Source organism: Erpetoichthys calabaricus, chromosome 12 (assembly GCF_900747795.2).
Source record: "Erpetoichthys calabaricus chromosome 12, fErpCal1.3, whole genome shotgun sequence".
NCBI lineage: Eukaryota > Metazoa > Chordata > Cladistia > Polypteriformes > Polypteridae > Erpetoichthys > Erpetoichthys calabaricus.
In genome coordinates, this window is record NC_041405.2 from 54,632,884 (window position 1) to 54,649,323 (window position 16,440).

The 16,440-nt window shown below is 40.7% G+C and overlaps 1 protein-coding gene across 5 annotated transcripts in view; it reads left to right on the forward strand.

Annotated features, from left to right (window-relative positions):
• The window catches only part of ubn2a (ubinuclein 2a), a 115,375-nt gene extending 105,674 nt beyond the window's left edge, over positions 1-9,701 (forward strand). For all 5 annotated transcript variants that reach the window (XM_051934494.1, XM_028815565.2, XM_028815567.2 and 2 more), the window contains one exon: positions 8,129-9,701. In XM_051934494.1, the coding sequence (XP_051790454.1) occupies positions 8,129-8,158 (30 nt within the window). In that variant the 3' untranslated portion in view covers positions 8,159-9,701. The remainder of the gene's footprint in view (positions 1-8,128) is intronic.
• Positions 9,702-16,440: the final 6,739 nt, after the last annotated feature.

A 16,440-nucleotide genomic window follows, 5' to 3' on the forward strand; every position in this document is an offset into this window, starting at 1 on the left:
TTAGAAATTAACATTTTATTTCCAGTTATTTAATTTGTCCAATTACTTTTGAGCCCCTGAAATGAAGGGATTATGTTAAAAAAAAATGCTTTAGTTGCCTCACATTTTTATGCAATCGTTTTGTTCACCCCACTGAATTAAAGCTGAAAGTCTGCACTTCAACTGCATCTGAGATGTTTCATTTAAAATTCATTGTGGTAATGTACAGAACCAAAATTAGAAAAAAGTTGTCTCTGTCCAAATATTTATGGACCTAACTATAAATTGAGTGTGCAGCAGGTCATCTTTATATACCATTTACATACCATTGTGCAAATGCATTTATGAGAGTTTGTCTTGTGTGGTTTGATGTGCGATAGATCTGCCAGTACAGTAATTTAGTCAAACTTTAATCACTGTTTCTGACTGTTCTAGTTTTCCACCTGCATGCCAAACGTATTTCTGTTATGGTTGATGGTACACTATACATTGCACCCAACCCCAATCCCCCCCTCCCCTGTGTGAATTGTTTAGGTCACAACCTTTATGTCCTTGAAACCCAGTTTTACTTAGTAAAGTCCTCTGACAACCCACATGCAGAAGCAAGTACAATTATAAATGGGAAATAAAATCAAAGAGTGGCCTTTGGTGTTAGAGGAAGGTTCAAGAGGTTAGGGACGGGGAAAAAAATTGAAAATAAGTAAATAAAATACTGCCGTAGGCTGGAGAAGATGTGTGTATTGTAGCATTAAAAGTTCAATCCATTGTTAAAAAAAAAAAAAAAAAAAATGTGATGCTTCTCTGTGTCTAGTGGTAAACAAAAATTGTTTTAAGGAACATCAGAAAAAATTATTTTTGACATAAATGTTTGAATATGTAATTCTATGTACACAGGGTCAAATTATTTAGTTGAGTGATTTTTTTCTATCTGTGTATATGCATATTAAGAAAAAGAGAACCCCTTGTGCCAAACAGCATAACTTTGCTACAAGTTATGAAATCTAAACTTAGTGCAAATGATAGCTTACAGATTGGGGTACAAAAGAAAAGTTTTTTTTTCTTTGTTTAATTGATACTGGTATAAACCAGTGATATTCCCTTTAACAAACACTAAAACAAGACATGGCGTTAATAAAAAAAAAATAATAATAATAATAATAATAATTTTGTTAGATCTGAACTGAATAGCAAATAGCCATTGAATGGTCATTGTCCTTGCAGTGTATCACTGTTATCGACTGAAACATTTATATTTATACACCTACATGTACAAAAATTGTGTTTTGTTCATGGCTTTCTTCTTTTGTCCTGCTTGTTTCTTAATCCAATTCTAAACTTTGACCTTCAAATATTTACCTATTATTTGGTGTTTACATTAATAACACAGGATGCAGACGAATTTCAAACATATTAATCTTTGCTTTTATTTCTATTGTATTCCTTTGATTATTTGCAAAGTGCTTGAACATAGAAAAGTTACTATATAAAAGAATGGATTATTGCTCAGTGTCATGAACTCTGGTTTGATTGCTAATCTGGTAAGTGTCTGTAAGATGTATGTGTAGCTTCAAATTTTGGTTTATAGTTGGATATTAGAAGGTTGTCATTAAGCACTCTCAATTGCCAAGTTAGCTGTATTCCTACATGTGTTGTTTAAAAAAAATTACATCCTCCAAGTTTAGGGTCACAGTGAACTCCCCAGGTTTTGCATGTTGCTTGTTAAATCAATGATCTCTGATGTCGCTGTAACAGATGTTCAGTATTTAATGTAAATGTTATGGTTCTAGAAATGCAGTATATACATGAAAACAACGTTTTACCTCTGTTTCTGCTATTAGCACAGTTCAAGTAGTGACTTAGCAGCATTTAAAAAACTAAGCAAAGTAAGAATTCCTTGAAAAAAACAAACTGTCAACTTTGAAAGTATAAAATAAGAGTATATGTGTGTGGTGATCTTACTGTTCACCTAGGAAATCTGAAAAATAAAAAAGCGTTTTTGAAACTCAGTAACCAAATGCTTAAACCTTGCAGGATAAACTAACAAATTACAAAAGAGAACATTTATTTGATTCTTGTACTTTTGATTAAACTGGAAGCCTTAAACTGTCACATTGTATGAAATAATTTAATTCTGTCAGACAGTAAAAAAAAAAAAAAAAAAGTTAACAGGTACAAACATTAATGATCTAAAGTTTGACAAGCATAAAGAAAACTGGTTTTACACTTTTTGTTAAGTAATACAAAACTGAATAATGTTAACAAAAACTTTAACTTAATTGCTGAAAAGCTAAAAGCCATATTTCAGGGTTGTTTATCTATGTTGTAGTAAACCCGCAAGTCAATCTAAAGCAATAAGGGTATTTTTACATTCCCAAAGGTGTCTTGCTAAAAAAAAAAAAAAAAAAAAAAAGTTTCCATGTTATCTGCTCTCTTTCACAATTAATATAGGCGATTTGTGCACACATACCCCAATGTGAACAGCATGTCACAACTTTTTTTTGTGTATGTTTACATGTTCTCCTGGTCTTCATTTGTTTCTGTCCAGATACTCCATTTTACTCTCACACTGAGACCTAAATTGACACTGCATTAGTTATGTGTTTGTTTGAGTGTATGCTCCATGAACCAACACCAGCATGGCTGTGGCTACAAGTGACTATGAATTGGATTATGCAAGTTCATGAAATAAATGTGTGTACTGTATATTCAAATAATATTAAGCGTGATTCCTGACCTACAGCAGTAAAACCAGGAAAGTTTTATTTCTTGGCCTAATCCACTTGATTATTAATACATGCTGTAACATTCACAAAGCATTTCTCTGCCACTCAGATTCTATGTTTTTGTTTCTTGTAAAACCATAGCACTCTTAGTGTCTTCTTGACTGGCATATTGCATCCCACAGTGCTACTCCTAGATTATCAGTCTGTCAGTGATCACACAGGGCCAGATCTGAAGAATAGGATGGGAGTTACATTTCTTTGAAATGGTTCACAGTTTTACAGAGTAGCCTTTGCAACCTGTGCAATATGTGGGTGGAGGATGGTCACTAGTATTTCTCAACATTTTTCCCTGATTGACTGGTACAAATGGCAAAACATGTGTGATATTGACAGGTATGTGTGCCTTTTTAAAGGTGAGTAATGATTCTGTACTACACCCTCAACATTGTAAAAACTAAGCTCACAATCTTGGTGACTCTGGCTTAGACCTTACATTGTGTTGAAATATCACCATACTTTCATTGTTTTGATTGTTGTTTGAATGCCAGTAATGAAAAGCTTCTTAATTTTCTTAGAGGTTGAATTTATTAAGACAAGATTCTCCTGTGAACATTGGATGCTTATTTTAAGTGTCAACATTCTGAGCACCTTGTTCATATTTTAATGTACACATTGAACATACATTGTTTGCTTAGTTGTTCATGGATAATCGATTGACATGATCCAAGACTAATGCCTATTGTGCCTGCTTTCTCCAGCACCACCACTCTTAAATTCTTCAATACGCTTTGCTCCACGAAGACAGCACTCACTTCTGTTGTCAATATTGAATGCTGGCCAGACTTTGGGTCATCATTGAGAGATGTTCTACCCCATCAACCTCATCTCTTGACTGAGGTCTATGATATGGACTGGTTCTGTTGCACATTGACTAGATGAGGATGAACCTCCAAAAGAAGATTATGCTGTAATGTTAGAAGTTCAATGATAGCATGATGCTTGATTTCGTGTTTTTTGGAATCCATGTTTACATTGTTCTGAAACAAGCATGCTCCATTAACCAAAATGCTAAAAAAAATTACAATTTGCATATTTTAATACACAATAAGTAATCTTTGGCCTTAGAATGTCCCCTTAAAGTTCTGTCTCAAAACACATTGGTAATCTCTCATATTCTAAACATAAATTTAAACAAATTATAACTATAACACGGGGGTAGCACAGTTGCCTCATGGGTTCAGATTTAATGCTCATTTATTATATGTGTGGAGTTTGGATTTTGTTCCTGTGCATGGATCGGATATTTTCCAGGTACTTCAGTTTTTGTCTCGCATTCACAGAGAAGTAATGGTGATGTTATGTGCAAATTCCAACTTAGCTCTTTGTAGGAGTGATTATGAATTTGCCCAGCGGTAAGCTGCTATCTTATTCAGGGCTGTTTACTATGTCGTGCTCAGGCCTGATTGGATAAAGATGGTTTGGGAATGACATTTTAAGTTGTCAAAGTATTATGCCAAAGTCAACTGACCATATAGAACAAGAAAAAAAAATATTTAGACATTCTGCACAAGGATGATATTAATAGAAGAGTAAAATACCGATGCATTTGAGCTGTCATTATTATTAACCAGTCCAGTCTAGTCTGAGGTCCCATTGCACAATCAGATGGATAACTTGATTAGTATGGTTGAGAGTTTTAAGTGACAAAAGAAGAGAAATTGAATGCCATTTTAAATAAAAAGCAATACATACAAAATACTGTCCTTGTGTTGACTAAGTGAACAAAATGTCCCAAAGTTAGTATATCAAGCATTGCAATGCATCAAGGAGATTGTTTGCCAGTGCAATTTTAAGTTAGTATTATAATTGCTAAGATTATTCAAAGTTTAATCTTTAACATCCATGGTATCATAATCTTCCAAGATAGACTTTTTTTTTTTTTTTTTTTTAATTGTTAAATTGTCGCAAAAAGTAACCAGGAACCGTATCATTGTATAGGGTGGTCCAGATCTAATTATGCAACTTTTAATGCAATGCAGGAAAAGAGTGCAAGACAAAAGAATTGTTTGAAATATCTTGTAATAAACAAATGCAGGTCAGATGCTGCCATCTATCGGCAACAAAAAAATTTTTGTGAATTCTCTATGTAATACACTTAAGTTATAGCTTATATAAAATTAATGAAAATTGCATAATTAGATCTGGACCACCCTGTAGAATACTGTGTACTATTAAAGGTAAAGGCATGCGGACAGGGTCCAAAAGGGTCACAAAGGCATGGCCCTCTCTTTGTGGCAACTATAATTGCTCATATTTTCATGTAGCAGATACATATTTTCATGTACCTGGATGTCTGCCAGCTTTAAAGCCGTTAACTGTTTCCTGTTATCCTGCACTCAGAATGTGGCAGGCTTCCCCCACGTGCATTGCACATTGAATTGAGGCGCATTGTGTGCATTTTTGGGCATGCACACTCTCGCATCCTTGTTTATCACGATGCCATTCTACATGTTGGTCAGACATGCAAGTAAGAATTTCATTGTACTCTCTACACGTGACAGTATGAATAGTGTATACTGTAGTCCAAGTGAAAGAAGGAGCAGATGAGTTGACCCTGCCATTTCAGACGAGTTAGTACTGTGTAAGCTGAACAATGGATGACAGCATCTAACAACACACAGCAGACCTGCACACAGAATGGTCAAATAAGCTAAGCACCAAAACGACCACTGATGAAGACACTGATTATACTGACGGAGTCAGACATTTTAAGAGGCTGCCAATTGCTTGAATTTGTCTTGAGCAATTGCTTTATAACTTAAGATATCTTGATGAAATTCCCTTTAAATACAGTGGAAAATAAAGGAGCAGTACAAAAGCAAAAAGGCATCAGCTTGACTTGTGCTTAGCCTCATAATTACATAAACTAATTACAAATTAACTGAATCAACACACATACAATCCGGCCTAGGTAGTATGTCAGTTTTATTTGGGATTTCGCTTTATCAAATATGCACCCACTCTGTCTCTCTATTATAATAAAAAAAAAAAAAAAAAAAAAGCCTGGGACAAGACGTGACTTTTTCAGAGAGACCCTTATTCGTCCCGTGACAGGAGACTTTGTGCCAAGAGATTTAACCACGCCTGGGGCCGGAAATAAAAGTCAGAGTAGATGACAGAGTAGAACGCCGTAAAGAATTCAATAACGTTGGCTCGATACACATGCAGAGCAGGTTAGAGGTCATGAAAGTACTAAAATTTGAAAGTCTCAAAAACATGATAGTAAAGATGGCATTAGCGCAAACAAATGGAAATTATTACTCTGTGAAATAACAGAACAGTGAAAAGAGATCAAATATATTGTTCGGATTTAAACTTTAAGTTGGAGACTTGAAGATTGTCTAATTCATCTTGGCATCGGGGAAAAGTAGTGTTTATTCCCAATGAAGAGGCGTATCCGCGAGAATTAAAAGATTTGTTGTTGGTGAAAGTGAAATCCACATACGCAAGCGGCAGAGATGTGAAGTGGCTGGCATGTAGCACAGGCCAGGGGGGGTTGGCGAGTGAAGCGAGCAGGGGGCAGAGTCCCCTAGTATATTAGATGAAAATATGGAACACTGCTGTCCAGCATTGATAGAAAGGCCTTTTAAACAGGCTTAACTGTTGGTTGATTAAAGGAATTTATAGCCTTTTTTTTTCTTCGTGTTTATTAGGCAGGGGAGCCAAGTTCAAGATCATGTTCAATTTTTAAAAAAAATATTGTTTCCAGCCAGGAATATTGGCTCCATGAATGAACCAAGTTCAGTGTTGGGAAATGCACTGTGGAAAACTCACTCCACTTATAGTAGCACTACATTTTACAGCAACAAAAACCCACTCGTGACATCAACAATTTTATACTTCACTGGTATGAAGTAATCATTTAGCACACAATTCAGCCCCATTAAAGATCAGTAGAATGAACGAATGAGTGCATCTGCTGTGGTTAGGAAACTTGTGTTCTCTCTGTCTCTGGTGGCTGAAGCACCAAGTGCCTCAGAGCCCTTAGAAGTTTGGAGTGTAGAAGGTTATAGAGAATTTAGATGTCCCAGGATTACACAGGTCAGCAGTTATGGTGACGGAGTCCAGTGATAGTCAAAAGGAAATGACCTCTGACCCTTTGTCATTACATCTGCTAAGCCCTGTGAAACCCACTGAGAAACTGCTGCCTCCTGGTGGATTTTTCCTAGTTTTTGAAGTTCTAGGGTTCATTACCAAGCACAGAAATAAAATGTATGCCCCCTTTGTAAATAATGTTCTGTTAGAACACCCCTCATCAAAATGACATTTTCTCTTTCTTCTCCTGTGCTACTAATGTTTATCTTATCTGCAGATACCAGGTTTGTCACACTGATTGTTTCGTAAAGCACTTTGAGATTTTTTTTTTTGTTCTTTATTTCGCCTTATACAATTTCTTGTATTAGGAATTTGTTAGTTTTTGCATACCCCTTGGGGTCAGAGCGCAGGGTCAGCCATTGTATAGCACCCCTGGAGCAATTACAGGTTAAGGGCCTTGCTCAGGGGCCCAGCAGAGTAGGATCTCTTTTGGCAGTGACGGGGGTTCGAACCGGCAACCTTTGGGATACCCGCGCAGATCCTTAGCCTCAGAGCCACCACTCCGCCCCATTGGTGTGTTGTGAGGGTTTTTATAAAGGAGAGAACAGCGTTCATTTTTGGGGGCAGCTTACAATAAACAAGCAAAGAATCTTTATGTGCAGAAAAAAAAAACAAGTCGAGGACAGTGAGTGTCATGACCTCAATTAACGTTTCTCTCAGATTAAGTTACGGATTTTCAGATTTTTTTTTTCCTCTAAGTAGAATAAACACATTTGCCTGTGTCTTAGCACACCATTTCTGAATTAAAATTCAAAGTAATCATCTTTAGAATTAACCGTTATCAACATTTGTACAGAATGTAAGGTTTTTTTTAAGTGCTGCACTTCAAACTGATTTGATGTTGCTGCCTCCATTTACAGTGAAGTGCACTGTGGGTGCACAGATGACGTCAGATTGAACTGTAATGGCAGGCATGTGTCTGATTGTTTAGGTTTTTCTCAGATCTGCCATCACAGCCTCTTAAAGGGGATTTACACAGCAGTGGATGTAAGTGGTCATAGGAGTATGGCACATACGCGGTGTGCTGGCTCTTTGCACTTTATCTCTTTTTTATTTTTGGACTTTTCCCTAGGGTCTTAAAGCCTTGACCTTATTTGTTGCTACTGTTGAGCTTGTCATTTACTACTTAATCAGATCCTGCATTTTTTCTGGAAATGTTGAGAGCCGTCATATTGTGATGGCGATGTAAAGTTGATCAGTAAATGTCAGAGTTTGAAGTCTGTGCCACTTGACACTTTGTTAATGGCTTCTTTTGCCTTTCATTTTTACAGATTCAAGCCAAAGCCAGGGAGGTGATGTAAAAAGGAAATCACACTGACCAGCTGGCATGCAGATTGAAACTAATCAGGGAAAAGGAGCAGAAGAGTGGCGAGGGACATTCTCACTGGGTCACTCCAGGGTCACGTGACTGACAGAGAATTGTGATGAATGAACTTAATGTGTATTGATTTTTATTTTCCTTTATGTCAATGTTTACATATTGTAGACCCTGAACACTGTGGTTTGGAGGAACAGAAAAAAACACAAAACAATCCAATTCCATGCTGGACTTTGTTTGTCCTTGTCTCCTGGCTGCATATGGCGTGTGCAGGAGTGAGCTGTGGTGGGTCGAAGCCGTGGTGTTGTTGACCAGGCTCAGTCCAGTAGCTCAGTCAGTTCTCGGCTCACTGCCTCCTTTATGCATGCTCTTTTTTTGATTTATTCATTGTTCTCAACAGAAGTTCTTGTTGTCAAGCTATATTTTCATTATTGTAGTTGCCTTTGTTGATGATGTAACAATTGCAGTTATGCTATGTGCACAGTAGGCCAAGGGGATCTGCTGTACTCTAAGAGGCTGCACATTGTTTAAATAAATTATGTTTTAACAGCTGCGGTGGGTTGGCACCCTGCCCGGGATTGGTTCCTGCCTTTTGCCCTGTGTTGGCTGGGTTTGGCTCCAGCAGACCCCCGCGACCCTATGTTTGGATTCAGCGGGTTGGAAAATGGATGGATGGATGTTTTAACAGTAGGAATGTCTAAGGGGGGCATCTGAAGGTAAGGTGGGTTACACTTAAGATGTTCAGAAGCAGCTGCTCTAGCAAATAAGAGCTAAATGTTTAAGGCCAGCATTAGCCTCAGCCTTGACAGAGGGCCGAGCGCGGATCAGGCAGTCCGCACACGAGATGAGCAGCAGCCCATCGCTGAGGACAGTCCTGCACCGCCATTCACTATAAAGGTAAACTCTACTGCAGGAGCTTCACTGGGGGGTCCCAGTGCATTTTTGAAACAAGACTGTTTTTAAACCTGAGCTCAGCACTCGTAATTCCATCGAGTATATTTTTGATACGCGGCCCTAAAAGAAACCCTTTGAGATAAGACAACACTGCAAGAAGTTCTGTTTGAAGTTTTGTTCTTTTTAATGTGCATCTCTTCTTACCAATCATGCCCACATGCGGTCTGTCATGTTTACATCTGTCTGTTTTTTTCCACAGTGATGCAGCAATGCATAGTTTGAAGAAAATGGCATTGAGTGCAGAATGTGGTGGAGTGAGGTGGTGTTAGGACTGCTCACTGAGTTTAATGTGACCACATTGTTCACGTGTATAGAACTCCTGGTGAAATCCACACTGAGGTGACGCCAGCATTTTTACCAAGGCAATAATGAGATACATGTCATTTTTTGTAAACGTTCTTATTTCTGAGTAGAAATGTAACAATTTGCTATTAACTTGACTTTTTTTTGTTTTTTTTTAATCTGATCATAAATATTTCAGGATTTAAAAAAGAATGCAATTGCAGTTGTTAATTTGCTGTAAATTCAAAGTAGAAGAAAAGTAAATAAAATAAAAAATTATGTTGAACGCATCACTGTAAGTCCTGCTGCTGTTTGCTGGGCGGCCAGGTTGTGTTTGTTGATTAGATTTGATGCCAGACATGACTGTTGCTTGGGGCCTCGGGGCTTTCCATTATTCCTTCTGGGGGGGGGGGGTGTCACAGAAGCCCACTGCAGGGCACACTAGTGCAGAATTGCCGCCTTTGTACGTGGCAGCTTTGGTTCCAGTAGATGGCATTTCTGCAGAATGTGGTGAAGTGGAAAAAGAATAGTGGGGTGCTGTTGGGTCTCTGCTCACCAAGTTAATGTGACCACAGTGTGCACATGTGATGAACCCCATGCAGGTGTCTGAGGGGACAGAACTCCTCGTGACATCAGGCAGTCGAGCAGACTTCACAGTAACAATGATGGAGCCTGGGCACGATCTTGAACCCGGGTCCTTGGAGCTGTGAATGGGAGCTGTGACCTGTGGTGCCCTGAGATATTTGTCTTTAAAATGAAGTTGTGTGAGCTTAAAGGAGACAAAGCCAAAATCCACAGATAATGTGTGCCGGCTTCTGGTACTTGTTCTACACTGTTACCAGCAGATCCAGGGACACACTGGCCAGGTGCCAGATACTAAGTAAAAAGCAAGTGGGCCCGTTCCGCAGTATGGGATTGTCTTGCCACTCCTCATTAAAAGACAAGAACCCAACCCATGCAGAAGCCTCCTTTGCCCTTAAAGTAAGTTCCTCTATTTAAGCAGTTCAAGCACTGTTTCTAGGCTTGTCAGGGTTGGCAGAACTGGTGGCTTATTGACATACTGTTGGAAGGGCATACAAACAAAACAAATGAGAAGAAACCAAGTCCATCACTGATATGGTAAACTAGACCCAAGGTTGCAGTACTCCTTGGCTAAGCGTTGGACAACTTCTGAGTAACACCCGTCTGTCTATTATCAGACCTAATGTAGCACAGAGCACCCTTCTCAAACCCACTTGGTCCAGTTTAGGTGTATTGGCAGGCCTCTGCCTAGCCTGGCAGCACTGGGCACACTGAGGGCTGGATCTGCAGCCTCATAATGGAAAGGAGAAGAACTGAACTCTTTAGAATAAAAAGATGACCATGCTGCCCATCAAGCCTGTGTGGTCTACGACCATCTCATCGGCGTCGTGTGGGTGACACTCGGCTGACTCGTGGTTATGTGGGCGTACCGCACAAGGATCTCTCTCGCTTTCATTTTTATTGCTTTATTTTGCAAGTTTGCATCACATGGGAATGTCTTCCACATGTAAATACATATGGACCACAAAGCTGACTTTGCCTTTACTACAAAATAAACTAATGGTCTAGAATTCTGTACTTCTGTATTATTTTCATCCCTGTTGTACAGGCAAAGCAGAGTTGCACAGACCTCCATTTCAGTAACTGCTTGCACATGAGAATGATTAAAGTGTATGCTGGTGTCCTGTCCAGAGTAGTACTTATCTAAAACATAAGGAATACTAAAGAGAAATATATATACATATTATATATATATATATATATATAATATATATATACAGTACTGTGCAAAAGTTTTAGGCAGGTGTGAAAAAATGCTGTAAACAAAGAATGCTTTCAGAAATATAAATAATGATTGTTTCTTGTTATCAATTTACAAAATGCAAAGTGAGCGAACAAAAGAAAAATCTAAATCAAATCAATATTTGGTGTTACTACCTTTTGCCTTCAAACCAGCATCAATTCTTATAGGTACACTTGCACAAAGTCAGGGATTTTGTAGGATTCTAGTCAGGTGTATGATCAACCAATTCTACCAAACAGGTGCTAATGATCATCAATGTCACACGTAGGTTGAAACACAGTCATTGACTGAAACAGAAACAGCTGTGTAGGAGGCTTAAAACTGGTGAGGAACAGCCACACTCTGCTACCAAGGTGAGGTTGTGGAAGACAGTTTCATGTCATGGCAAGATTGAGCACAGCAACAAGACACAAGGTAGTTATACTGCATCAGCAAGGTCTCTCCCAGACAAAGATTTCAAAGCAGACTGGGGTTTCAAGATGTGTTGTTCAAGCTCTTTTGAAGAAGCACAAAGAAACGGGCAACGTTGAGGATCGTAGACGAGGTGGTCGGCCAAGGAAACTTAGTGCAGCAGATGAAAGACACATCAAGCTTATTACCCTTCAAAATCGGAATATGTCCAGCAGTGCCATCAGCTCAGAACTGGCAGAAACCAGTGGGACCCAGGTACACCCATGTACTGTCTGGAGAAGTCTGGCCAGAAGAGGTCTTCATGGAAGAGTTGCAGCCAAAAAGCCATACCTCCGACGTGGAAACAAGGCCCAGCGACTCAAGTATGCACGAAAACATAGGAACTGGGGTGCAGAAAAATGGCAGCAGGTGCTCTGGACTGATGAGTCAAAATTTGAAATATTTGTCTGTAGCAGAAGGCAGTTTGTTCATCAAAGGGCTGGAGAGCGGTACAATAATGAGTGTCTGCAGGCAACAGTGAAGCATGGCGGAGGTTCCTTGAGCGTTTGGGGCTGCTTTTCTGCAAATGGAGTTGGTGATTTGGTCAGGATTAATGGTGTTTTCAATGCTGAGAAATACAGGCAGATACTTATCCATCGTGCAGTACCATCAGGGAGGCGTATGATTGGCCCCAAATTTATTCTGCAGCAGGACAACGACCCCAAACATACAGCCAAAGTCATTAAGAACTATCTTCAGCATAAAGAAGAACAAGAAGTGATGGTATGGCCCCCACAGAGCCCTGATCTCAACATCATCGAGTGTGTCTGGGATTACACGAAGAGACAGAAGGATGTAAGGAAGCCTACATCCACAGAAGATCTGTGGTTAGTTCTCCAAGATGTTTGGAACAACCTACCAGCCGAGTTCCTTCAAAAACTATGTGCAAGTGTACCTAGAAAAATTATTGAAATAGTGATTTGGTTTAGGTTTCTCTTTCACTGCATTTTGTTGATTGATGAAAATAAATGATTAACACTTCCATTTATGAAAGCATTTTGTTTACAGTTTTTTCATACCTGCCTAAAACTTTTGCACAGTATGTGTATATGTGTATATATTAACATTTAAAAAGTAAAGATACATTTAGTACTACTGCAGCGGATTCGGGCAAACTACCTGCTTGACAACCTTGCAGAGAAATGTGGATGCTGCCTTTCCGTGCTTAACGGGCAGAAGGTCTAAACAATTCCCAAGTCCAATACTTAACATGAAGAGGTCGTACTTCTTTTTAGATGTAAACCCTCCATCTTATTAAAAGAATTCATCACAAAAGCAACCTTGAATGTTGCAGGGGTTTAGTGACCCAAATTCATCTTAAGGGACAGTAAGTAGCCTTTTACCGCAATTTACCAAGAGAGTCCCGCTTCGACAGCACCGATTACAAATATTCGCAAAGATTTCCACTGTCCCAGGAGCCAACGGGGCACTTAGTGTGACAAACAGTGCGAGAAGAGAGGACGCTGCCCGAAACTGCGAAGCCGTGAAAAGCCCGACATTCCGTGCCTCCCAGTGTCCACTTTGTTCTTCTGACCCCTCGCCGCTGAAGGCGGTCTCGTCTTTACATTGTTTACAGCTCGGCGCAGTTAAAAAGTTGAAAGACGCAAAGCTGTTTTGTTCATCTCTTCTACTATTTAGTACTGTGAATTAAAACAAAGTTACAATATGGCAGTTTTCTCTGTGAGGTACACGCCTGGCGGCGGACGGCTCGGCCCTGGAGTGCAGTGAGGAGGGAGACGCGGGCCGCACTTGTATGGGATAGATTGGCGTGTTTGTGTTTACCACTTTTACGTAATTTCCATAGCGCATGGTCATACGTCATTTCCGTTTCAAACACGAAAAGAATTTTAGATATATAGATGGCCACCACCCCAACCGTGCTCACCTTGGGTTCCCCCCTCTACTTGTTGTGCTTGTCATTTTTGTGTGTTGTCCACTTTCAATAAAGGTGAATGTCACACAGTAAGTTCAGTTTATGATGTTCATTTAGTAGGCATTCCTAGAGTTCCCATCAAGCCCAGTGTGCTCAATTCCGAAAGTTGAGCAGACGAGTGGAGTGAGCGTCCTGATCCAGACTGATGCCATCTTTACCAAAAGGAGCAGAGGGGACAGTAAAATACACAAGCAGGCTTATGAGTTTGCAGAGAGGGGCTGACGCCATTACCTTGGGCTATTCTTATTCCCTGCTAAGTGCCAGCACTGGATGGCTATGTAAAATAATGATATCCCACCCATACCATCGGCCATCATTGTGGAGGTGTGACAGTTAGGAATGTTCCCAGTCCTCGTGCTGATGCCCAAGCGCTCAATAGCTGATACCTCTGCAGATTTTAATGCTGTTTTTTGGGTAAATTAGAGCACTAAGAACTACCTTTTTTGCAACCCCTTGCCCCAAATAAAGTTGGCTGTACTGACTTGGCAGAGGAGCCCTGTCGCGCTGTAGTGGAGACAAAGGGAAAAATGTCTGTCCACCAAGTAATGAAGAGGCCCCGACCACCGTGAGAATGGACCCCCACTTAAGTAAAACAAAGGCGGCAACTGAAGGTTTTCCTTTGCTGCATTATATGAAGACCACCACTCTGAACCTTGTGTGCAAACACCCGGTCCTCGTCAGAGTAGCTAGAACTGGCCTAGTAACACCGACACGTGTGCACGAGATTTAACACGACTAACAGAACGGGCAACGGCAGGTTGTGTGGGCCTGAGCTAGCAGAAGCCTTAAGGTTATGCTAATCCAGTCCTGTGTACCGCTAGACATTAATGAAGATGACATGGCGAGTCACGTGGCCCCCGCCTCTGTCTTCATGCATTAGCCAGCATACATAATCAAAGAAACAAACGGTCACCTCGAGGCAGGCACTGTGCAGAACACGGCCATAGGAGACAAGTCCCGCTTAATACACCAAAGTGACGCCAGCGTTGGCCTCTCCTCCCAGAAGTCAGTGGCCACTGAAATGTTGCATTTCACATAAAAAACGAGCCTCATGGCAGCAAAAGAAACAGAAAGCAAGAAGTGCAGGGAGTGACATGTTATTTTCTTCAGTGGACAGAGAGTACTGTTAAAAAACAATGACACCATAAACATTTTATAGCAATGTGGTGGCAACTCTTGATTGTCCTTGCTTTTGTTTGGGAGGCCGAGAATGACAGACTACGGGCACCCTATCTGAAGGTAATTAAGTAACGTGGCATGGCAGCCACTCTACCTGACACCTAAACTCCAATGAGGCAGCACCCCCACCTAATCATTGGTTTGTTAAGAAAAGCCACTCCACTGTCTGCCATGTTCTGCTACTCTTTTTTGAAGGCGGTGCTGCATGAAATGACACTTTAAATAAACTTAAAACCTTTTCATTTACAGGGAAATCTCACACTGGCATAAAAATGCTAAACACAGAATAAAATGTCCAGAATGTGGGCCACGTGTCACCACTTTGACAAGTGAAAACTGCAGCCCTGTCCTGGAACAAGTCTGCCCCGGACACTGTAGGGCACCTCACTGGGCCTACTAGCCACTCTGTTTGACAAAGACGGGTAACAAATATTTGACTTTGCCTTCGCTGCTCCTCGGTATCCTCGTGTGTCTTACCCACTCGTCTGGCACTTCCTCGCTCGATTGTGTTCCAGTAAAGCCTCTGGTGGCGAATGGGCCCCCGTTACCCATTGTGAAAGCATCACTTGCATTCTTGCATTTCCCATCTTTGAAGGGAACACGAGTGCCATCCCAATGTTACTTGCTAACTTGTTCACTTTCTTGTTGTGAAACGCTGCATTTCAAACTTCACTTCACATTCCTATCACCTTGGTCAGCTTGCCTCAGTGGTAAGGGTGACGACACAATCGGATTGCTCAGTGCGCCAGGACACGGGCTTTAGGCGGCGGCTGCCAGGTTCACTGTGTGCTCAGATGAACAGCAGTAAATGGGCCACAGCTGCAGCAGCTGTTTCACACCAAAATTAAAAGGCAACTTCCTAAATGGAGCTTCACTGTCCTGTTCAACACAAAATAAAGACCAACAACATGAGAATCTTCCAGCACACACCTCCCAAAATGGCACACCACACACGATTACGTAACACCCCGACAGTCCAATAGATTTCATAAGGTCAGCGTGTTCAGAAATGATAAGAGCCAAAAACTGCTGAGTCGCTCTTGGGTGCCTGCGCTCAAAGTCTTGAAACCCGATTAAAGGTGAAGAGCACAAAACGCAGTTGTGGCATAAAACAGCTGTGGTGCTAATTGAGGGCACCACTAGAGCTCGATGGCCGTACCCCACGCCAAGCACTAATAGCTACAGAGCAGGCCTCCAGTTCTGACTGGCCAGTCGCTAACAGAGGAACTTCAAACTGGTACTTGAACTACGGGCTGGCCAAACAGCAACTGACAACTGCAGCAGACCACTGCCTGCGGCAGGTCCGGGTGAGTCTGCTTTGGGTCACTTTCTGTATTCCGATGCCCAAAACCTTCCCCAGAGATTTAAAGGAGCGCAGGGTTTGGCAGTAACACGTCAAGCAGTCCACAACTGTTACACAGATTGGGAGACCGCAGCCCAAACGCCACAGAGAATAAAACATCTGTTATGGCGAACAGGCGGTACACCGCGAGTACGCTAGAAAATATGAAACAACCCTCAAAGTATTGTGTTAAAACATCAAAGGGCAGTAGGGCATAGTAAAGGAACACAACAATCGGGCACGGATGGCAGATCCAACCATTTTTTGCTATCCTAGTGTGTTTATTTTCTGTGCCAAATT